We start from the raw sequence: 24910 nt of genomic DNA on the forward strand, positions 1-24910 counted from the left end.
ATTTAAACAAGAGAAACAAATGAATCAATTGATTGATTTATTAATTGATTTTATTGAGCCTGACATCACAGAACCAAGATACAATGAAAAGCTTTGTTTTTGTATAATATCCAACAGATCAGCTATACCAATCATAGATGCAATCAAGTCAAACCTCATGTACAATATGAACAAAGGGGAAGGTATGGAGTGCAGAATATAGTTACAGGCTGCAGAGCATTATAGCGTATCCGGATTGTAGGTGTAGTATGTGGGAATTAAAGAAAATCATTCTGTTCTCTGTTGGCCATAAACATCAGTAGCTCGAGGATCTCCAAGATTTGGACACCGCATCATAGAGGACGAAAACCTCTGTGATATTTTGATGTAGATGCACCAGTTAGATTAAATACTGCAGAACCGGTCAGTCAAAAGAAACAGGGGAGTTCACTTTGAAAGCACAATCATCATAGTACTTGCTCTTAGGCCTTGTGATTGTCCAGCAGTTATACAATTTTGCAGCTTGTGCAGACATGAATGGGGACTGCAGGTGGGTTGAACAAACTGACCATTTTGCTCAATAAAAAAGGGCCCATTCATGTTGAGGAGTGAAAGGAATAAAGTAGTTAAATGGAACAGTAACGTTAGCGGGATAGATTCTGTTTGCTGCAACTAAGATTGTAAGTCCCTGTGTTCCCTGCTTGATGTCAGGGCTATGGACATCTGCTTAGGGCTAAACACGAACTTAGAATGGCAGGAGAAAGATCCAATTGTTGCAGTCAATATGGGGAACAATAACATAGTTAGAACAATGAAGGTGGTTCTGTTGAAATAATACGAACAATAGAGTTCAAATTTAAAAAAAGTAAAGACAATAATTCAGTTACAGGGGGATGCACAGAAACCCACTTCCCAAAGGTAGGTAATAAGTTTGGAGGGGATGTTGAACGCCAAGCTGTAGTGCATGAACAACAGCCTGAGATATGTGTTTTTACCATCCAAATTGTCCAGTGCAGAATGGAGAGCCAGCAAGATCGCATCCCCCATTGATCTAAAGTGGCGGTAGGCAAATTGTAGCGGGTCCAGGTTCTTGCAAAGGTGGGAGCTGACGTGCACCATAACCAGCCTCCACCTCCTAAGAAGGCTTAGGAAGTTCGGCATGTCTCACCAACTCCTACTGATGCGCTATAAAAAGCATTTAATCGAGATGCATCACAGCTTGGTTTGGGAACAGCTCCATCCAAGACCACAAGAAATTGCAGCAAATTTTGGACGCAGCCCAGACCATCACACAAACCAACCTCTTTTCCATTGACTCCATTGAGACCTCACGTTGCTTCGGCAAGGCCAGCAGTATAATCAAGGACGAGTCACACCCTGGCCACTCCCTCTTCTCCCCTCTCCCATCGGGCAAAAGGTATCGAAGTGTGAAAACACACACCTCCAGATTCAGGGGCAGTTTCTTCCCAGCTCTGATCAGGCAACTGAATCATCCCACCACAACTAGAGAGCAGTCCTGAACTATTTTCTACCTCATTGGTGAGCCTTTGAGGACTGTCTTTGATCGGACTCTACTAGGTTACCTTGCACTAAACATTATTCCCTTATCATATATCTACATACTGTAAATGGGTCGATTGAAATCATGTAATGTCTTTCCGCTGACTGGTTAGCACACAACAAAAGTTTTTCGCTGTACCTTGGTACACATTACAATAAACTACACTAAACCATTCCAAGAACTTCATCACCACAAATACTTCTGCTGTGCAATTAACTCTTTCACATTTCCAATATTTAATTTTCTTTCCAGCATACAAACATCAAAAATGGGTTCAGGACAAGACCAATTGGTTCTTCGAAACTGCCAGGCTCCTCAACAAAATGAGGTTGATCCATTATGGCTCAAGAAGGTGGCATCCATTATCAAGAATCCTTAACAAATCCTCTTCCCTTTGCTAACATCAGGCAGGAGGTACAGCCTGAAGGTCAACATCATCAGATTTAGGAAGATATTTTCCTACAACTATCAGGTTCCTGAACTGATCTGTACAACCTAATCCTACCTCAACAACCAAACTCCTTGGACCACTTTTTGCATTACCATGAACTTGTATTCTAGTTGTGTTTTTGCATGACTGTCTTGTTTTTTTTGGACAGTTTTTTAAATTTTCTTAGATAATAAGTGTTTTGTGTAGGAAGGAACTGCAGATGCTAGTCTAAACCAAAGAGAGACACAAAAAGCTGGAGCAACTCAGCGGATCAGGCAGCATCTCTGGAGAAATATATGTTTTTGCGTGTTTTCTGCGCCTACGTGATGCGAGGCTTTTACAAGCAAGATTTCCATTGCACCAGTAACTCACCGTATTTTATAGATATGATTATAAATACTTGACTTGAAAGTAAATGCACGAATAAGAAAATATTGCAGATGCTGGAAATCTGAAATATAAAAGCAGAAAACACTAGAAACACTCAGCAGGTCAGACAGCATCTGTGGACAGGTCAGTTTCCCAAGGGCAGATCAAGAACCAAGCGCAGAATCCATTTCGCTGAACCCCTCCGCTCAGTCCGCCTAAACCTACTTGATCTCCCAGTTGCTCAACACTTTAATCCCCCCTCCCATTCCCACACTGAACTTTCTGTCCTGGGCCTCCTCCATTGTCAGAGTGAGGCCCAGCGCAAATTGGAGGAACCACACCTCATATTTCGTTTGGGTAGCTTACACCCCAGCGGTATGAATATTGACTTATCTAACCCTTGCTATCCCTCGCTCTCCATCCTTTCCTAGTTCTCCGAGCAATCTGACTGTTCCCGATTAAATTTTATCTTTGTATGCTCTGTTGTCACCTTCTCCTAGGACCTCGAGCTAACGATACAAAACTTTATTCAATGGTCAATTCTACATGTTCCTTGATCTACGTCCCGATGATATCTAGTTTTCACACCTTGCAGTTCCTCATCTCTGTATCTCCCTCCCCCCTCCCTGACTTTCAGTCTGAAGAAGGGTCTCGACCCGAAACGTCATCCATTCCTTCGACCCAGAGATGCTGCCTGTCGCGCTGAGTTACTCCAACATTTTGTGCCTATTAACGGAGTTAGCAAATGTCAGCTCAGACGCCCTTCGTCAGACCTGGTGAAACGCGCTACCCATTCCTTCAGTTCCGATCAACAGTCCTTGTCACGAAACGTCAACTGTTCTCCCCAACCCCCGCCTCTTTGCTTTGCTGCTCCTCCGGCATCCCATTGGACGCTCGCCGCTCGCTCTCCATCATCCCATTGGACATTCGTCCCGTTCCTCCGGCATCCTATTGGACGCCCGTCGCTGATCTTCCGTTATCCGATTGGGCACCTGTTACTGATCCTCCCATTGGACGATCCTCGCTGGACCTACGTCATCGGTCGCTGGTCCTCCCTCAACCCATTGGACGCTAGTCGCTGATCCTCATCCCATTGGACGCCAGTTCCTGGCACTCCGTCATCCCATTGGACGGCAATTACTGGTCATCCCATTGGACGCCAGTCACTGGCCCTCTGCCATCCTATTGGACGCCAGTTACTGGTCCTCCGTTATCCTATTGGACGATCGTTGCTGGGGCCACGTCATCCCCTGGTAACCCGCGCTTGGCTGGCGGGCTGCACGTTTGAAAGCCGAGTCCGTTGCCCGGGAGCGCGTTTTGTAAACAGATCGCTGGCAGCTGTTGGTCCTCCGACGTCCCGGCGTGCCGAGCGGCCAGCGTCCTTCCGCAACCGACCCGGCGTCTCTTGCGTTCGCAGAGTACGCGGGCAACCAGGTTCAAACTATTTCAATGATCGACATGCACTGGAAAACCACGGAGCAACAATGAAAACCAAGAAACCAAAAACTGCAAAACTGGGAAGGAAAAAGAAAAGTAAGTGCGGATTTCCCCCTTTCTGAAGAAGGATCTCGACCTGAAACATCACCAATTACTTTTCACGAGAGATGCTGCCTGAACCGCTGAGTTACTCCAGCTTGTGCCTATCTTCGGTTTAACAAGCATCTGCAGTTCATTCTTACACATAGAAACATAGACTGTTCTAATATAAACATAAAACTGTTCTAATTTGTTTCATTGGGTTGTTTAAATTAATACTGACTAGCTAATTAATTTATTGCATCGTATGGGAGGTGCATTCCCAATCTCGTTGTACCCCTGTACAATGACAATAAAGATATATTGTATTGTAGACTATATATACAGGAGTAGGGCATTCGGCCCTTCGAGCCAGCACCGCCATTGAATATGTGTAGGAAAATAACTGCAGATGCTGGTACAAATCGAAGGTATCACAAAATGCTGGAGTAACTCAGCAGGTCAGGCAGCATCTCTGGAGAGAAGGAATGGGTTAAGAACCAGCTCTGCTAGGCGGAAGAGAGTGTTAGTTGATGGAGATTAGCTGATTCTACGGTCGAGGAAGAAACGGAGGGCTTCAAGACCATCCTTATGGGGGATGGAGGTGTAGAGTGACTGGACATCCATGGTAAAGATGAGGGAGTGGGGGCCTGGAAACCGGAAGTTATTGAGGAGACGGAGAGCATGTGAAGTATCTTGGACATAGGTGGGGAGGGATTTGACCGGGGTGGGGGGGGGGGGGGGGGATAGGATGGAGTCGAGGTAGGTGGAAATTAATTCTGTGGAACAGGCAGAAACAATAGGTCTGACAGGACAGTTCTGTTTATGGATTTTAGGGAGAAGGTAAAATTGGGCCTTATCTGCGGAACGATAAGGTTGGAGGCATTGGAGGGCAGAGCGCCGGAATTGGTGAGATCAGTGATAGTGTTGGTGATTAAGGTCTGGTGCTCGTCAGTGGGGTCATGTAAGAAACAGCTCTGCTAGGCGGAGGAAAGTGTTAGTAGATGGAGATTGGCTGGTTCTACGGTCGAGTGGACCCATTCCTTCTCTCCAGAGATGCTGCCTGACCTGCTAAGTTACTCCAGCATTTTGTGATACCGCCATTCAATATGGTCATGCCTAATCACCTACAATCAGTATCCCGTTCCTGCTTTCTCCCCATATCTGCATTTTTTTCCTACACATTCGCCCCATATCCCTTGATTCCTTTAGCCATAAGAGCAAAATCTAATTCTTGAAAGCATCCAGTGAATTGGCCTCCACTGCCTTCTATGGCAGAGAATTCCACAGATTCACAACTCTGGGTGAAAAAGTTTTTCCTCATCTCAGTCCTAAATGGTCTACCCCTTATTCTTAAACTGCGATCCCTGGTTCAGGACTCCTTCAACATCAGGAACATTTTTCCTGCATCTAGTCTGTCCAATCCCTAAAGAATTTTATATGTTTCAACCTTCTAAATTCCAGTGAATACAAGCCCAGTCGACCCATTGTATGTCCCGCCATCCCAGGAATTAACCTGGTGAACCTTCGCTGCACTCCCTCAAGCGTGTTTTATTCACTCCTACAAATGTTTTATTGTCAAATGTCCCAGATAGAACAATGAAATTCTTACTTGCAGCAGCACAACGGAATATATAAACACAGTACTCTGTGAACAGTATAATAAACGAGAGAAAAAAAAGTTTCATGTGTGTATATACATGTAAGCTTGTGCTTATATACACATATGCACATATAGCATATTGCACGTGACAATAAAGTATTGTCCAGTCATTCAATAGTGCATGGACATCAACTGTTCATTCAAAACTATTGAGTGTTTGGAAATAATGAAAGAATGGCGAAACCTTCTGTTAACCTCCGAGCAACACACAAAGCTCTAGAGTAACTCAGCAGGTGAGGAAGCATCTCTGGAGAACATGGATGGGTAATGTTTCAGGTTGGGACCCTTCTTCAGACGGATGGAGGTGGGGAGGGGAGCTGAAACGGAGGTGAGTGATGGATAAATGGGCAAATGACAGGAGGACACAGGTGAGTGAAGGGGCGTTGATTGGCAGATGAGTAGAGTAAGAGACAAAGGAGAAAGGGAGACAAAAGGCTGTCAGGTAAAGAAAGAGGAATGAAATGTAAAGCCAGAGGGAGACATATGAGTGTTTATAAATGACTTTGACATAAATGTACATGGGTCAGTTAGTAAGTTTGCAGACGACACCAAGATTGCCATAGTTGTAGGCAGTGAGGAAGGCTGTCAAAGTATACGATGGATTATAGATCAGCCTTGTTAAATTGACAGAGAAATGGCAGATGGAGTTTAATCCGAGCAAGCGTGAGGTGTTGCATTTTGGGAGTTCAAATGTAAGGGAAAGATATACAGTTGATTTCAAGTCTCTTAACAGCATTGATGTGCTGAGGGATCTTGCGGGCTAGGTCCACAGCTCCACGAAATCGGCAACACAAATAGGGTGGTAAAGAAGCCGTGTGAGGTACTTCCTTCATTAGTCGGAATATTAATGTCGGAATATTGGTCGAAATCATAATGCAACTCTATAAGACTTTGATTAGGCCACAGTTGGAGTATTGCAAGCAGTTCTGGTCACCACATAACAGGAAGGATGTGGAGGTTTCGGAGAGGGTGCCGAAGAGGTTTGCTGCCTGGGTTATGGGGTACTAGTTATAAGGAGAGGTTGGACAAACTTGTTTTGTTTTCTCCGGAGTGGCAGAAGCTGAAGGGAAACTTGATGGAAGTATATGAAATTATGAGGGTAACTAATAATAGATAGGGTAGACGGTCATAATATAGAAACAAGGAACTTCAGATGCTGGTTAATACACAAAAAGACATAAAATGCTGGAGTAACTCAGCTAGTCAGGCAGCATCTTTAGGGAACAGGGATAGGTGAAGTTTAGGGTCGAGTCTGAAGAAGGGTTTTGACCCAGATAGTCACCTATCCATGTTCTCCAGAGATATTGCCTGACCTGCTGAATTACTCCAGCACTTTGTGTTCTAGACAGTCAGAACTGTCTTCCCAGGCTGGAAATGTCAAGGATTAGAGGTGGTAGATTTATGGTTAAAGTTTAAAGGCAGGTGCTGGGCAAGTTTTATTTTTACACAGAATGTGGTGGATGCCTGGAATGTACTGCCGGGGTGATGGTGGAGGCAATATGATAGTAGCATTTCGGAGGGTTTAAGACAGGCACATAGATATGCACTGAATCAGGAGACATGAATCGTATTTTGGCAGCATGTTTGGCACAGACGTTATGGGCTGAAGAGCCTGTTCCTGTGCTGTACTGTTCTATGTTAATTTGTCTTATCCAGTCTATTCATAGATTAGAATTCTCAGTGATAACCATATTACTTCTGTAACACTTAAAAAAAAAATTTTTGCATTTACACAATGCCCAATTTTTGTCTCTCAATAAGTGCTTCCTGACAGCTAAGCATTTCAACTTTAATGGTTTCTTCCTTTGATTCCAGCACATTTATATTTAATTAGTCTTAGTAACATCACATGAAAACATATAGGGCAACACATTAGAGAGGACTTGGTTGTTTTTTTGGATTGTGTTACCATTCTTATTAAGATGTACAATATACCCTCGTATTTTCCTGTGTTGCATTTTGCCTGCTATGTTTCTGTCTGTTCCACTATCCTATTTTGTTTGCTGAACAGTATGTGTCTAAAATTATTAGCACATTAATAAGAAGCACATATTGCAGGGTGGAAAATGTGCTTATTAATTCTTGTCCATTCATCACATTTTCGTTTCATTCTAAGAACAATGTAAAACTTGTTTGTTGCTCTTGGTTAATTTTCCTCATTTATACAAAATGATGATCAACATGGTCATAAAATGACATATCTTCAGGACAGTTGCGTACATACATATTTTAATATTATGATATTCATAATTCATCTTTCACTACTCCTCAGCATCAATTAATCTGCAACCATTAGAATTTTACCTTATGGTACTTGGCATGTGATATTTTCTACTGACAAAGGTTTAAGCTTGTGGGAGATAATATCTTCAATTCGAAATTATTTAAGACGAGTTTATTATTACTGATAATATTTGGTATGCAATTGATAACACTATGAGACACCTTAAAATCATCATAACTTTAATTATGTTTACAGGAATAAGTGACGTCCTACCATCTACAAGTCTGCCACCGCTTGTTGAAGGTCAGATTCGATATTTTCTAAGGATAACGGTCAGTAAAATCCTGTGGATCATTCCCAAGCCTCCAGTAGCCCCTCTTGTTAGACTGCGCTGGTGGGGCGAAACTTCCAATGGCACTTTGTTTCACCCAAGAGATTCTTCGCATTCTGAACCAAAATCTGTGAAAACCACTGCTCGATATGCTGTCCGTTGTGGAACAAGACAGTTCACTTCTTACCTTGCAGGTTAGTTTCAAATATTATTAATTTTATTTAACTATATCTGCAAATGGCATCAACATTTGTCCCACACGACACAATTACAATCTGTAATACTTTGCAAATAAAGCTTGGTCATTATAAATAAAAATGGACGTTACAGTTTTCAGACTCGTACCTTCTTTCCGATGGCAGGAGTGAAATGAGAGCAAGGACATGGTGGTGTGGGTCCTTTGATGATGCTGGCTGCCTTTTTGAGGCAGTGACTCCTGAGGTTTCCTTTGATGGTGGGGCAGTCAGTACCCGTGATAAACTGGGCAGTGTTCACACATTTTACAGTCTTCTTTCTTGGGCATTCGATTTGCTGAACCAGGTCATGATGCAACCAGTCCATATGCTCTCTACTGTACACCTGTAGAAGTTCAAGAGCGTATTTGTTGACATGCCTCAATCTTCTAAGGAAGTAGAGGCTTTCTTTATGATTGCATTAACGTGCTGGGTCCAAAACATGCCCAGAAATGTAACATTTTTGACTCCCCACCGCCGTCCTGTCGATGAAGAGAGAGTTGTGGATCTTTGGCCTTCTTCTAAAGACAACATTCAGTTCCTTGGATGGAGAAAACACTGAAGTAATTCAGTGGCTCAGGCAGCATCCTTGGAGAATATGAATAGGTGACGTTTCGGGTCAGAACCCTTCTTCAGACTGCAAATCAGTTCCTTGGTTTTACTGACGTTGAGAGCAAGGCTGTTGTTCTGGCAACATTGGGTCAATTGATCTTCCCACATTACTCTGACTCGTCATTATCATATCATATCATATATATATACAGCCGGAAACAGGCCTTTTCGGCCCACCAAGTCCGTGCCGCCCAGCGATCCCCGTACATTAACACTATCCTACACCCACTAGGGACAATTTTTACATTTACCCAGCCAATTAACCTACATACCTGTAATTCATACAATAAGCTTGTGTATTTCTAAGTGAGGATGGGATGGTTTAGGTTTATTATATGTACCAAGGCCACATTTTTGTATGCTATAAAATCAGATCAGATAATATTATACAGAAATACAATCAATCCAAACTCAAGTGCAAAAGGTAAAATGAAGAGAAAGAGTACAGGGTGCAGTTCTTAGCATTGGAGCAAAGCAGTACCAGGGAAACCTTCCATTGTCCACAATGAGGTAGGTTGGAGAATGGGGAATGTACTAATATCTTATGGAAGGACCATTCAGAAACCTGATAACAGGGGAAGATGCTGTTCATTAGTCTGGTGGTGCGCACTTTCAAGCTTCTGTATCTTCTGCCCACGGGAGCAGGGAGAATAAGGAATGATTGGAGTGGAAAAGGTCTTTCATTATGTTGGCTGCTTTCCTGAGGCAGCATGAAGTGTAAACGATGGTTGTAGGTTTTGGTGTTCCCAGAGATCAGCTACTCTTGCACATGCAGTAGTGCTGCAGTACATTGTTGAAAGATTTGGCTGGATAAACAATTTATATTTTTCTATGTATTTTTCATTTCTCAGTTAATGTTTGTCCAGTTGTGCAACTGCTAAATCTAGTTTTATATTTACAAAGAGTTTTTGTTCATCTTTTTAATATGGTAGATATGGGAGTGCTGGTATTGGAAGTGTTGACAAAGGCTGACCATCTTCCCATTGGTCGAGTTCAAATAAATGGAATTTTACAACTATCTTCCACGTATGAAATTAGTGGATTTTTCACAATGATTTCACCTACCTCGGAGAAACTTGGAGAACTACAGGTTAGAAATGCTATTTGCCTTGGTACTTTTGAGTAAGAAATATGATATTAATGTTTGTGCCTTACTTGGCAAATAATATTTCATAATCATTTATTTGATTCGGGAAATAACCTCGCAAACATTTTTTTTCCCCCCAATACTTTTTTCCGCTTGCTGATTTCCAAAGTAACTTTTAAGTGGTACTCTAATTCCCAATCAAACTCAAGATAGACAGATCCTCTCCCAATCAAACTCACTATTTAACCAATTTGGTCCACACAAAAAATGGTATTTCCTATTTCATCAATCGTGTTATATCCAATTAGTGTAATGAAAAATGCATTATAGCCAAACCAAGTACACCGGCAACCAGTTTGGTGGAAGATAACTAAATTATTATGGTGTCACATGTTATCTCATGTAAATGTTGAGATCTCCAATTTTGAATTTCACAATTCAAATGTGAATTGATGTTTATTGCAACCATCGTTGCCTATCAGAACATTGAGTGTGCTTGAATTTGCTTAGCTGGGGTTGTTTCCAAACAGATGGGTGGTGAGAGGACAAAAAAAGGTCAAGGGGATGTTTTAATCAAGGTATTTAAAACTGAGAGGCCTAAACAGAGTGAACAGGAAGGGCCCACTCCCCTTTGCAGAATAACTAGCAACAAGTAGAAACGGTGGTGAAGAGTTGGCGAAAAATGTTTTGACCCAAATTGTGGTAAGGGTTTGGAACCTGCTTCCTGAAGAGGGTGACTCAATCAAAGCATCTTTCAAAAGAGCAAAAGCAAAGTAAGGATTCTGAGAGCGATACCTGCGGAATCTATAAGGTTACATGTAGAGTTCTGGGATATCTAAACCTGATATAGTGAGTCATCTGCTTCTGTGCTGTAAATATGTATGATTCCACAAAGCAGTTTGAACTGAGTGTAGTTTTCGGATATTTTCACCAGTATAATACAAGGAAATAAATTCTGACAAAGAGTAATATCTAAAAGTGATGTGTTTTTGAGGGGAAGTAAATATATGTTGTCCTGTGGTCATTTTTTTTTGGGGGGGGGGCAAGATGTTAACCCAAAACTCCATCTCCATCAAGTGGATAAAAAAAAATAATATTCATGTTTGTGGTTTCACTTCATGAAGTATTTCATTGGCTGCAAAACATTTAATGAAAATGTGAAAGACTTTTAAAGTGTGCATGTCTACTTTAGTGCATTATTCATCTGTTATTTCATCCCCTGCAGTGTGCAACAAAAATATAATGTGTTACATTTGCTGACCATTTACGTTCACTTGTGTTGTTGGATTGATTTGAAGGTTTCGCTTGCTCTGGAGTCGCTGACTGACATATGTGATAGTGGCAGTTCTAATCCAACTACTGACACAAGTATGGATGGTGGAATCTCAGCTCAAAGTCCTGTCATGGCACATACTTCAAGAGCAGGATCTTTAGAAAATCTGGCTGAACTTTCTGCTCCTCGTAAATCATCCTTAACCAGCTTAAGTGGAAAGGAGTCCCTGTCAAGTAGTGCTTCTAATGCTCCAAGGTATCATCAAAATAAATCTTGATTTTATATTTTGTATATATTTTGCATGAAACACTTCAGTGGTGATATAGCGCTTCCATGTTATATGCATCACAAATAAAGTGCAGCAATATGTTTCTTCCCTATGTTCACAGCAGCATGCATTTGTATTGTATCTATAGCATTGAAAACAATTCTTATGCCTCCTTCATTTTTTTAATTAGAAGTACACAGGGCCAAAATGTAAATTTAGAGAATAATAAGGTAGAGAAATATGTTCAGCCAGAGATTCAACAACCGAGAGCCTAGATGGATTGAAGTAGCAGCTCCCTTCATCATCTAGGCTCAATTGTGAAAGAAGCCAGTTGAATTGAGATGATGGCGGAGGTGATGGGAAATTTAATAGATGCAAACTTCACAAAGGAAGATGTAAAGAAATGAAGACATGGGTGTTAGCAATAAGAGGTTGAGTAAGTAGAAGGTCATGAGGAAACTTTTTCAGATTCTGTTAGATTATGCCTTGATTACCATTTTTGTAGATAATTAAATATAGACGGCTTGCATTTGGGGCACAATTCATCAGAAAACTAATGCGAGGAAAAATAATTTTTGGCTCTTTGTGTTTTTCTCACCTGCCTCTCAGAGGAAGAGATCATTTGTACTTCCAGGAAAATGCAAGAAGTTCCACAAAGACTGGTATGTCTGAAGCTAAGGAACAGCTGAACTCGGCTCCTTTGGCCCCTGCTGTGACATTTGCCACTGACAGCAAGAGGACAGATAAACATGTACTGTCATCAGAAAGCCGGAGTACTAAAAATCTGATTTCGGGTAAGTTACTAACATGAATTCTTATTGTAGGCAAGGTACTAAATGAGTACTTTGCATCTGTATTCTCCAAGGAGTTGAATATGGAGGATTGTGTGATCAGTGTGGGGTATACCAGAGCTTGCTTTTCCTGGAATGATGGAGGCCGAGGGGTGATCTGAAAGAGGTATATTAAATTATAAGATAGATGGTCAGAATATTTTTTTCCATGGTAGGGGTATCAAAAACAAAAGGAAATGCTTAAGGTGAGACAAAAGAATTTCAGTGCAGATTTGAGGGGAATGTTTTTTTAGGGGAATATGTCGACTGGGCTTGTATTCACTGGAGTTTAGAAGGATGAGAGGGGACCTTCTTGAAACATAAAATTCTTAAGGGATTGGACAGACAGGAAAAATGTTCCCCATGTTGGGGGTGTCCAGAACCAGGGGTCACAGTTTAAAAATAAGGGGTAGGCCATTTTGGACTGAGATGAGGAAAAACTCTTTCACCCAGAGAGTTGTGAATCTATGGAATACTCTGCAACTGAAGGCAGTTGAGGCCAATTCACTGGACATTTTCAAGAGAGTTAGGTTTAGCTCTTAGAACTAATGGAATGAAGAGATATGGGGAAAAAGCAGGAACGGGGTACTAATTTTGGATGATCAGCCATGTTCATACAGTATGGCGGTGCTGGCTCGATGGGCTGAATGGCCTACTCCTACGCCTATTTTCTATGTTTCTATGTACAGCGAGTGGTTGTTATGTGGAACTTGCTGTAAAAGGAGGTTTGTGGAGTTAGATACAGCCACTGTGATTAAAATTTAGACAGGCATTTGAATAGGCAAAGTATATTAGGATATAGACCTAATGCAGTTAGAGGATTTCGTGTAGTTGAACAAAAAGGTTGTCATATAACAATGGGCTTCATAAAAAAATGTTTGTCTGTTCTTCTTAATTTGTTTGGATACCACCTTTAAATTTATTGTTTGTAATGTGTAAATATGCTGTGTAAGAATTTTTGCTGAGTTGGTTGCAGTTAAATTTGATGGATAAACTTTTGGGGATGAGTGTAGCCTGGAATTGTTCTGACCAGTGATTTACAATTCAAAAACTACACTATTTTTAACTTGGTGTGCAAGAGTTTGTTGGGTAGGGGAGAGTTGGTGTTAAAATGACCGTCCACTAACTGGTATCAGAAATGAATATATTACCATCTATTTATCAAATCCAGCCATATTGAGTTCCACAAAGCCCAAAATTTCACCGTCTCTCAGTCTCGCGCTGACTCAGGCCCTTAATTATTGTACATGGGTCGCACTTCCTGACCATTAATTTCCTTTACAAAGTCATTTCTGCCACTTTCCCCGAAGAATGAGCAATATTGATCACTGTTCTTGCATGTTGTCACCTCACTTACAGCATTCATTTATTCTACAGTATTATGGAGCATATTATTATTCCCCAGATCCATATAATTTCTTGCATATGTTTCCTTTTGAATACCTGATAAATTTTATGCCTTGTTGATATTCTGAGTACTATGCCTAGTTATCACAGTGCAAAAGGAATATCAGTGATGGGAAAACTACTGAGAGGGTACAGGTTTCAAGGAAGACACCTGTGTTTACAGTTGTTTAGGTTCACGTACTTATATAGCATAATCAAAATCAAACATTTTCGACTAAGCACTTTGAAGTTGAACATAGAAAAGATTTTGATGTAAATTCATATTGTTATAGTAGTAGATAATTCTTGCAGTCGTTCACTCAATTAATATTTTTTCTTTGCAGTTCTATTAGACCGAGGTTGCAAATTGCGAAATGCGATGGTGGTTTCGGCAATGAAAACTGTTCCTGATGGTGTATCCAGATTAATGGATGTTCCTTCCCCAGCTCAATGTCAACCTATTGATGTACCAAAATCAAAGTAAGCTTGATAAAACTCTGAGTGGTTGTAAAACCCTTTTTTGTGCCTTAATAAATATAATGAATGCCTTCATCAAGGCATTTCATAAGGTTCCCCATCAACAATTTGTATGAGTATGTAGAAGGCATGATTAGTACGTTTATAGATGATGCTAAAGTGGGTGGTATTGTAGGTAGCGAAGATGATTATCAAACATTGCAGCAGGATCTTGATCAATTGGGCAGGTGGGCATTTTGGAAAGTCAAACCAGGGCAGGACCTACACAGTGAATAAGAAGATAACTGCAGATGCTGGTACAAATCGAAGGGTTTTATTCACAAAATGCTGGAGTAACTCGGCAGGTCAGGCAGCATCTCGGGAGAGAAGGAATGGGTGACGTTTCAGGTCGAGACCCTTCTTCAGACTGATGTCAGGGGGGCGGGACAAAGGAAGGATATAGGTGGAGACAGGAAGATAGAGGGAGATCTGGGAAGGAGGAGGGGACGGGAGGGACAGAGGAACTATCTAAAGTTGAAACTGCCTACACAGTGAATGGCAGGGCTCTGGGGAGTGTTGTAGAGCAGAGGGATCTGGGAGTGCCTGTACATTGTTCCTTGAAAGTGGCATCACAGGTAGATAGGGTGGCCAAGAAGGCTTTCCGAACATTGGCCTTCATCAATCAGGTTTTCAGTATCTAAGTTAAGATGTTACGTTACAGTTGGATAAGATGTTGGTGAGACCGCTTTTGGAGTATTGTGTTCAATTTTGGACACCCTGCCATAAGAAGGATGTTATTAAGCTGAAAAGAGTGCAGAAAAGATTTATGGAGCTATTGCCAGGACTTGCGGGCCTGAGCTATTGGGAGAGCTTTGGCAGGCTTGGACTTTATCCCTTGAAGTGCAAGAGGCTGAGGGGTGATCTTATAGAGGTATATAAGATCACGAGGAGAATAGAAAGGGCGAATGCACAGTCTTTTACCCATTGTAGGGGAATCAAGACCAGAGCACGAGTTTAAAGTGAGAGGGGAAAGATTTAATAGGAACCTTAGGGGCAACTTCTTCACACAGCAGGTGGTAGGCATATGGAACAAGCTGCCAGAGGAGGTAGTTGAGGCAGGTATTATCTCAATATTTTAAAGAAATTTGGCCAGGTACATGGAAAGGAAAGGTTCAGAGGGATATTTCATAAGGTTCCCCATTGCAGCCAAATGCGGGCAGGTGGGACTAATGTAGATAGAGCATCTTGTTCAGCATGGGCAAGTTGGGCCAAAGGGCTTCTAACCCTACTCTATGTCTCTAATTAAATTTAAAGTAATCTGATGGAGATAAAAAATGATGTGCAGTTTAACCTGAAATGAAAGATTGGTTTAAATTGAAATGATTTCTTCTTCTTTGTATTTTCCTCAAATCCAATTCATGTTATTACTATTTTCAGTTATTTGGTTACACTGTCGGACCTCTGCAGATAGTGGGGCATTCATGAAGACAGGGAAGAAAAATGCTGCTGTCTTGCACGGCATACATGCTCAGCATTTATTCTGAGATACTATTACTCATTTCCTTTCATCCAGGACTGATGAAATTAATCTTTAAACAAGCTCCAAGTATCATTTCTATGGAAAGGCATTTTGATTGTTAATTTGTTTTATATTAAATGAAAGTCAGTTTTTTGCAAATGTGAGTGGAAAAATTGTATTTTAAGTTTTTTTAATTGGTCAGAGGATTAGATAAATTTACAAAGACCAGTAATGTTAACAGACATTATTTGGTAAAATAGTCAAAGTTTCAAAGGTCTTTTATTGTCACCTGTACCAATTAAGGTACAGTGATATTCGATTTACCATGCAGCCATACTAAAAAATCCAAAAAGACACAACTACATAAGAGTTAACATAAACATCCACCACAGCAGATTCCTCACTGTGATGGAAGGCAATAAAGTCTAATCTTCTTCCCTCATTATTCCCCCGCGGTCGGGGCAGTCAAACCATCTGCAGTCGGGGCGATCAAAGCTCCCACAGCTGGTGATCAAAGCCCCCGGGTCAGGGCGATCGAAGCTCACGCATCGGGACGATCGAAGCTCCCGGGTCGGGGTGGTCGAAGCTCCTGCAGCTAGGAGCTCCCGAAGTCAGTCCTTAACCAGGGACCGCGAGCTCCACGATGTTGAAGTCCACAGGCTCCCACGGTTGGAGCTTCCAAGGTCGATCCCCGACAGGGACTGCGAGCTCCACAATGTTAAGTCCTGCAGGCTCCCACGGTTGGAGCTCCCGAAGTACGCCTCAGCAGAGGCCGCCAACTGCATGATGTTAGGCCGCAGTGCGGATGGAGAAAACAACAAAGAAAGAAAAGGACGAGGCAGACTGTTGGCGAGGCAGCCATTACGGGCGCCCCCCTTTGGTTATATTTTTGTTTATTGATAAAATATATCAACTTGTTTTCCAGTTTCCATCACAAATGATGATTTAAGCTTTTGGCTGTATCATTCATTATCATTAAACCGTGAGAATTAATATCCCTTTTAAATCAACCACCCAAACTTGCTAAATCATCAGTTTCAACCATGACACCTGCCAAAGATTAAACATCTGAAAATAATGTGAAACTGTGCATTGTCTGCTCAATTTACTAAATGATGAATAATAAATCAAGGGATTTATCAATAACAATAATTTATAAATTATAATAATTTGCTATTTGCAATGTTATTTGAGCCCTTGAATTAGATTGCTGCTATATTATCCTTTATTATTTGTTCATTATTAACTCCTCATATTTGTGGATTAAGAAAATGACTGAAAGTGAAAACAGTTTAAAAATTGTCTGACATCTGGGCATCACACAGAGCATAGCAAATAATTACAATTTGTTTAACAGACTACAATGCTTTGAATCCATTGTGAAATAACATAATTTAAGAGAATAGTCCCAGCCCATTAGATGTGCTAAATATTTCCATATTGGACCTGTCGTAAGGTTGTTAACCTGCAAGTCATCGAATTGAGCACACTTTTTGAGATGAACATTTGTCATTATGAGTATATTTCTCACTTTTAGTTTCTAAATGCTGGCCACCCCACTTGATGTTTTCAAGCTCATGTGATTAAATAATGCAGTATTTCACAGTGACAAACAGTTGTTCTCTAAATCTCCTTTTTTCCTCCCTTAAGAATACATCAATCCCCTTCTGGAAAACTCTTTCATAATTTGCCCGAGTCTGAAGAAATGTTTCCATCTCGAGATTCTTTACTTCCTTCTCCTGAATACTCATTTAAAGAACGTTATCCCACCACTGAGGCCACAGCTATCAATTTGCTTCTTGGGAGGTAAATACTGGTTTAACTCTATTTTAATTTGTTTTGTAGTTGAACTTTGCATTGGTTTCAATGTTTTCAGGTTGGTAATAATGTAAAAACACATCATCTGTGTCAGAGGTTCTACAATTAAGAGAAATTATGAAGTTAATTTGTACATAAGGAAATGGATTAGTAATAAGTTCTACTTGGGGCATTCCATTAGAATTAATTGTATTTTACTATAGAGATTTTATCCTGGTGATTAAAAGGGAAGAATTATAATACCTAATAATAATTAAGCATTATTACCTAATGCAGTAATTGGGGAATCTCAATGGTAAAATTACAACTAGAGCGATTGATACCTGTAGTTTTGAAGTAAGAGTCACAGAATCATAAAGTTATGCAGCATGCAAACAGGTCCTTCGGCCCACCATGTCCATGATGGAACAAGTTGGCCTTTTGGGGATAGTCCTATTTGGCTCATAACGTTCTAAATCTCTCATTTCCATATAAGGCTATCTGTTGAGATCTTCGAATTATGTTTATCAGGTAGAACTGATTAGTATTGAAGTGAAATTCGGACTTTCATTTGAAATGTTCTGTTCCATCTAAATTTTAAAAAGCTGTTTCAAGGTGTTTTCTGCATGTTATTTATTTACAGTAGCTAGTTAACCTACCACCAGTAGATCTTTGGGGTGTAGGAGGAATTGAGCCCTTCCAGGGGAAACTTGTGTGGTCACAGGGGGAACGTGCAAACTCTCGGTTAGAATTGAAACCGGGTCACTGGAGATGTCTAGCATCAATACAATACAATACAATATATCTTTATTGTCATTGTACAGGGGTACAACGAGATTGGGAATGCGCCTCCCATATGATGCAATAAATTAATTAGCTAATCAGTCTTAATTTAAACAACCCAATGAAACAAATTAGAAACAGTTTTAAAACAGAATAAAGTGCAAGTAGATCTGTGCCGGTTCACTGTGCGATGTGACCATCCGGCTCAGCAGGACCGGTTCATGGCAGCTATGGCCCTGGGGATGAAGCTGTTCCTGAGTCTGGAGGTGCGGGCGTAGAAGGCCTTGTAGCGTCTGCCCGATGGTAGAAGTTTGAACAGACTATTGCAGGGGTGTGAGGAGTCTTTGTGAATGCTGGTGGCTTTTCTGAGGCATCGTGTGTTCAGTACTGGTAGCAGTGCTAACTCTTGAACTATCATGCTGTCCAGACATGGCATCTTCAATGCTGCATAGCAAATCCTTGAAGAAGATTCTCAAAAGGTGATTTTATTGCAGCATGAGATAAAGTTCCATACAGATTTATTTTAAAGTTAGTAAATTTCTGCCTTGGTGGTTTATGGTTTTGTAGATACTGGGAGACTACGAGAGTCTGTCATAGTGCAAGAATTGCAATCCTGACCATCTAGAAAACCAGCTGTCTAAAATTTATTTGTTTCGTGTAACATATTGTTTCTTGGAAAGATGAAAGTTCTCATGAGATGTGAATTTCTGATGCGATGGGATGTTGTTAACTTTTGTGTCAATTTATTGTTCTACAAGTATAACACAATGAAGCATTTTTAACAAATTCATCAATTTAAATTCCATATGTTTGTAAGCAAAAAGATATCTTGATTAGAAAACAGAAAATAGGTACAGGAGTAGGCCATTCGGCCCTTTAAGCCAGCATCACCATTCAATATTATCATGGCCGATCATCTAAATTTGTTACCCCTTTCCTGCTTTTTCCCCATATCCCTTGATTCCTTTAGCCCCAAGAGCTAAATCTACTGTAACTTTCTCTTCAAAAAACATCCAGGGAATTGGCCTTCGCTGCTTTCTGTGGCAGAGAATTCCACAGATTCACAACACTTTGGGTGAAGACATTTTTCCTCATCTCAGTCCTAAATGGCCTACCCCTTATTCTTAAACTGTGACCCCTGTTCTGGACTCCACCAATATCGGGAACATTTTTCCTGCATCTAGCCTGTCCAAACCTTTAAGAATTTTATATGTTTCTATAAGATCCCCTCTCATCCTTCTAAATTCCATCCTTCTGAATACAAGCCCAGTCGACCCATTCTTTGATCATATGTCAGTCCAGCCATCCCTGGAATTAACCTGGCGAACCTACACTGCACTCCCTCAACAGCAATAAAGTCCTTCCTCAAATTAGGAGTAAAAATTGCACACAATACTCCAGTTGCGGTCTCACCAGGCCCTGTAAAACTGCAGTAGGACCTCCTTGCTCCTAAACTCAAATCTCGCAATGAAGGCCATTAGTTTTCTTCACTGTCTACTGTACCTGTATGCTTACTTTCAGTGACTGATGTACAAACACACCCGCGTCTCACTGCACCTCCCCTTTTCCTAATCTGACACCATTCAGATAATAATATGCCTTCCCGTTCTTACCACCAAAGAGGATAACCTCACATTCATCCACATTAACATCTGCCATGCATCTGCCCACTCTCCCAACCTATCCGTCACCCTGCAGCCTCATAGCATCCTCATCATAGTTCACCCAGCTTTGTGACATCTGCAAACTTGGAGATGTCACATTTAATTCCCTCGTCTAAATCGTTAATATATATTGTAAATAACTGAGGTCCCAGCACCGAGCCTTGCGGCATCCCACTAGCCTCTGCCTGCCATTCTGAAAAGGACCCGTTAATTCCTACTCTTTGCTTCCTGTCTGCCAACCAGTTTTCTATGCATGTCAATACCCTACCCCCAATACCATGTGCTCTAATTTTGCACACTAATCACTTGTGTGGGACCTTGTCAAAGGCTTTTTGAAAGTTCAGATGCACCTCTTATCCATTCTCCCTTATCCATTCTACTTGTTACATCTTCAAAAAATTCCAGAAGATTAATCAAGCACGATTTCCCCTTCATAAATCCATGCTGAATTTGACCAATCCTGTCATTGCTTTCCAAATGTGCTGCTACAACATCTTTATAATCGACTCAAGCATCTTCCCCACTACTGATGTAAGGCTAACTGGTCTATAATTCCCTGTTTTCTCTCTCCCTCCTTTCTTAAAAAGTGGAGTTACGTTGGCTACCATCCAGTCCACAGGAACTGATCCTGAGTCGAGAGAGCATCGAAAAATGATCACCAATGCATCCACGATTTCTAGGGCCACCTCCTTGCAGACTCTGGGATGCAGACCATCAGACCTTGGGGATTTATCTGCCTTCAGTCCCAACAGTTTACCTAACACCATTTCCTGACTAATGTGGATTCCCTTCAGTTCCTCCCTTCCACTAGATCCTCGGTCCCCTAGTATTTCTGGGAGATTGTGTCTTTCTTAGTGAAGACAGAACCAAAGTACTCGGTTAACTGTTCTGAGGATTAGAGGAAATGTGGTTGACCAAAAGATTTGACTAAGTTGTATGTTTCTTAGATTCACTTGTAGATTTGCAACTTCAATAAAGATGTGACACTGACATGGTGGATTGGCGTCCATCACAGAAATGTCCAAATTTTCAATTATGTTGAAATCAATGTTAATTTACATGGCACGGTATATGTGAGAGATAACCAATCCTTAACATTGGTTTTGCATCAGGATGATGAAATCTAAATTTTCCTCACTGTAATTATGAAAATATTCCTTTATTTTTTGACACAAACATTCTTTCTTCACAAAAATCCTTCAATCAGATTCATATTCTGCTTTTCATTTCTTTGTCTACAGTACTGACTCTATACCTCTCCATTACTGGCATGGCACACAGTCCCCTCCAGAATCTTTATCTGGTAGAAGTAGTATTCTTGATGCAAGCGAATTAAACGATCCTCATTATGACAAGAGCCTGCTGGAAAATCTCTTCTACAAGGATCCTGTAAGTTAAAAAGTTACAAAGCTTCCAAGATTTTTCACGGCTTATTGATTGTTAGCATGTTATAATCAGGTGATTACTTTATATTGACACGATAAAGGGTTTGGTACATTTAAAAACAGTTTCCCCCTCCCCATTTTTATGCTGTTGCCAATGTACTTATTGGGCAACTATGGTCTGGTTTCTACCAGTTATTAGAGCAGAAATTTAAAGATGCACTGAGGATAATTATTTAGTATAATGTGTAATGCTAATATGCAGAAGGCACTCCACTTGAGCATTCACAGATGAATCCTTAGAACAATGCAAATAAAATGCAGGACGACACAGTGGTGCATGTGGTAGAGCTGCTGCCTCAGCGCCAGAGTCCCAGATTCGATCCTGACCTCCGGTGCTGTCTGTGTGGAGTTTGCACGGTATCCCTGTCACTAGGTGGTTTCCTCTGGATTCGCCAGTTTCCTCTCACATTCCAAAGACGTGCAAAGTTTGTAGGTTAGTTGACCTCTGTATATTGTCCCTAGTATGTCGGGAGTGGATGTGAAAGTGATAACGTAGAACTATAGTGAACGGGGTTCGGTGGTCGGCATGGACTCGATGGGCCGAAGGGCCTGTTTCCATGCATATCTCTAAACTGAACTAAGTTTTTTTTTAAACATGTTGCTATGTTGGTTACCAGTTAGAAGGATAGATAAAGTTCACATTAAATGAGCAACAGTTTGATTGTTAGATATTAGAGCAACTAAAATATGATGTCAATAATAAAAATGGTACTCAAGGAATCTGAAAACCAGGAAATAGCAATATAATAATTCCATAATAGGATGGCAAGTTGTAGTTACTGGCAGACAATAATGTTTACTATTATAAGCATTATTTCTGTGGCCAGTAAAATGAATTATACATCCATTTTTTTCTGCCAAATTTAACACAGAGGCAAAAATAAAATAAAATATTGCCTGTTTGGAAAAGTAAGTGTTTTATAAGTGCATAATTGAAGTGTTATGTGGCAACAAACTTTGTTGTAATTTTAACGTTTTTCTGAAATTTAATTTTTTATGAACAATAAGAATGACAAACAGTACTTTTAAGGAGGTTTTAGAAACCACTGCATGTGTGCAGGCATTCTCAAGTAATATCTGGAATTAAAATGCTTATCAGTAACAATGAACATAAAATCACCTTATTGTTGTCAATACCCACTGGTTCAGTCAGGGAAGAAAATCTGTAATCTTTATCTAGTGAGGCTTGTATATGTCTGCAGATGTTTTTGACTTTCATTTTGCCACCAGTAAAGCGGCAATTTCACGTTTTGTTGAGCAATACAGCATGGAAACAGTCCCTTTGGCCCACCAGGTCTACGACAACCATCGAGCACCCGTTATCACTAGTTCTATGAAATGGAAGCATAGTTAGTTTGTTCATTTATTGTCACGTGTATAGAAGTACAGTGAAAAGCTCATTCCGCATGCTATCCAGTCAAATCATACCATATATGTGTAGAATAGATCGTCTTCTGGAATAGCACGCAGAGAGACACCACGTCCTAGCGCCATCTTACAACTTCCAAGTCTCTGCAAAGTCCAATCTTGGCCCAAAGAGATGTGTGATTTCTTATTTTCTCACTATAAGGCCTGCTGTCCTGGGCACTGGATTGATAAAGTAGGGTTCGGCCTGGCCCATCACGATGCCATCGGCTCCTTCCGCCATCACTACGGGCAGCTGCCGCAGGCTGCATTTGATTTGCTCGCACGCCTACTGCCATGGGACCTCCCTTGACCGCCTCTGCTGTCACCATGAATGGGGTCACTGCAAACATGCGGCCCACCACGTCTAGCAGCCACCCCTCTCGTTCTGTGCGCCAAAGTCGCTTCCTGAGCCGGTCACAGAAAGTTGAGGCAGTTCCTTAAGATGCGGGGAGTGAATTTGTGGACCATTGACCATTCAAAAAGGACTTTCCCCTTCACCTTCCACTGCTGCCATTTTTTGCTCTGAACTGAGTAAGACCCCGTTCTTCTCGATCTCTGCTGAGGTCGGATGTGATGCCCAGTGTCCAGCTTCCAGCAGAACACTCGTGCTGTGGCCAGTCCCCGTGAGTGACTGGCGTGCTCTTAGCTGGTCCCTGCGAGTGATAAACGGGTACAAGTGACGGATGTGCTCTGTGGCTGTGGCGAATGATCAGCGTGTACTTTCCCACTTTCGTATCCTCTCCCTAAACACTGGGGGCAATTCTTACAGAGGCTAGGTAACCTACAAACCCACACATCTTGGGGATGTAGGGTGATACTGGAGGAAACGAGAAAGATCCCAGGAATGAGTGGGTTAACATATGATGAACGTTTGACGACACTGGGCCGTTACTCGCTGGCGTTTAGAAAGATGAGGGGGGGATCTCATTGAAACTTACCAAATAGTGAAATGCCTGGATGGAGTGGATATTGAGAGGATATTCCAATGTGGGAAAGTCTAGGACCAGAGGTCATAGCCTCAGAATTAAACAACGTTCATTTAGGAAGGAGATAAAAAGGAATTTCTTTAGTCAGTGCATGGTGAATCTGTGGAACTCATTACCACTGAAGGCTGTGGAGGCCAAGTCAATGGATATTTTCAAGGCAGAGATAGATAGATTCTTGATTAGTACAGGTGTCAGGGGCTATGGGGAGAAGGCAGGAAAATGGGGCTAGGAGGGAGAGATAGATCAGCCGTTTGAATAGTGGAGGGGACTTGATGGGCCGAATGGCCTAATTGTGCTCCTATCAGTTGTGAAACGCACATGGTCACTGGGAGAACGTATAAACTCGAGTCAGGATCGAATCCGGTTCTCTGGCGCTGTGAGGCAACAGCTCTATCAGCTGTGCCACTTTGTAATTGGAGATGGACAATAGATGCTGGCTATTCTTGAGATGTTTACATCTGGTAATTGAACAAATAAGTTCCTCTCATCTCAGACACAAGAAATTCAGTCTGTTTAACCATGGATTTAGTGTGAAATAACAAGTTAAGTAAATACATGGTTTTGTGTATGTGGATTTGCATAATGTTTACTTGTATTTTATTTATGTGAAGAGTTTGTTCAACAGTCTTGACACTTGTATTGTCTGGCTGTGCAGCTAAGCTTATTGGCATAACTGGCAATCATAATTTAAATACATTGAATGATTTTAAGCATTTGGATTTGAGGTAACACTTAAATATTAGTGAATGATCTTGTTTATTTTTCCAGTACTATTTCATTTTTTAACATATATTTTGTAAAATGGATGTAAATGCTGTGCACTTTTTCAAGTCTACATTGTCATTCTTTTGTTGTCAAATTTAGTGCTGTGCTGAAATGAGGAACTGCAGATGCTAGTTTGCAAAAAAGAGAAATAAAGTGCTGGAGTAAGGCAGAGACAATGACAGATTACATTTCGGGTCAGGGCCCTTCAGACTGAATCAGCCCTGACCCAAAACGTCATCTATCCATGTTCTCCAGCAATTCTGCCTGACTGCTGGATTATTCCAGCACTCTGCCTTTTTTCAGTGCTGGTTGTAAATCCACTTTTGT

General features: G+C 41.1%; 1 protein-coding gene across 1 annotated transcript in view; it reads left to right on the plus strand.

Annotated features, from left to right (window-relative positions):
• The first annotated feature begins 3702 nt into the window (after positions 1 to 3702).
• Positions 3703 to 24910, plus strand: part of c2cd3 (C2 domain containing 3 centriole elongation regulator) — an 86424-nt gene continuing 65216 nt past the window's right edge. Inside the window, exons 1-8 of the mRNA XM_078402150.1 lie at positions 3703 to 3872; positions 7997 to 8266; positions 9850 to 10007; positions 11303 to 11532; positions 12155 to 12339; positions 14106 to 14241; positions 17387 to 17542; positions 21222 to 21369. Coding sequence (XP_078258276.1) covers positions 3824 to 3872; positions 7997 to 8266; positions 9850 to 10007; positions 11303 to 11532; positions 12155 to 12339; positions 14106 to 14241; positions 17387 to 17542; positions 21222 to 21369 — 1332 coding nt within the window. The 5' untranslated portion in view covers positions 3703 to 3823. The remainder of the gene's footprint in view (positions 3873 to 7996; positions 8267 to 9849; positions 10008 to 11302; positions 11533 to 12154; positions 12340 to 14105; positions 14242 to 17386; positions 17543 to 21221; positions 21370 to 24910) is intronic.

This window comes from Rhinoraja longicauda, chromosome 7, assembly GCF_053455715.1.
Source record: "Rhinoraja longicauda isolate Sanriku21f chromosome 7, sRhiLon1.1, whole genome shotgun sequence".
Lineage (NCBI taxonomy): Eukaryota > Metazoa > Chordata > Chondrichthyes > Rajiformes > Arhynchobatidae > Rhinoraja > Rhinoraja longicauda.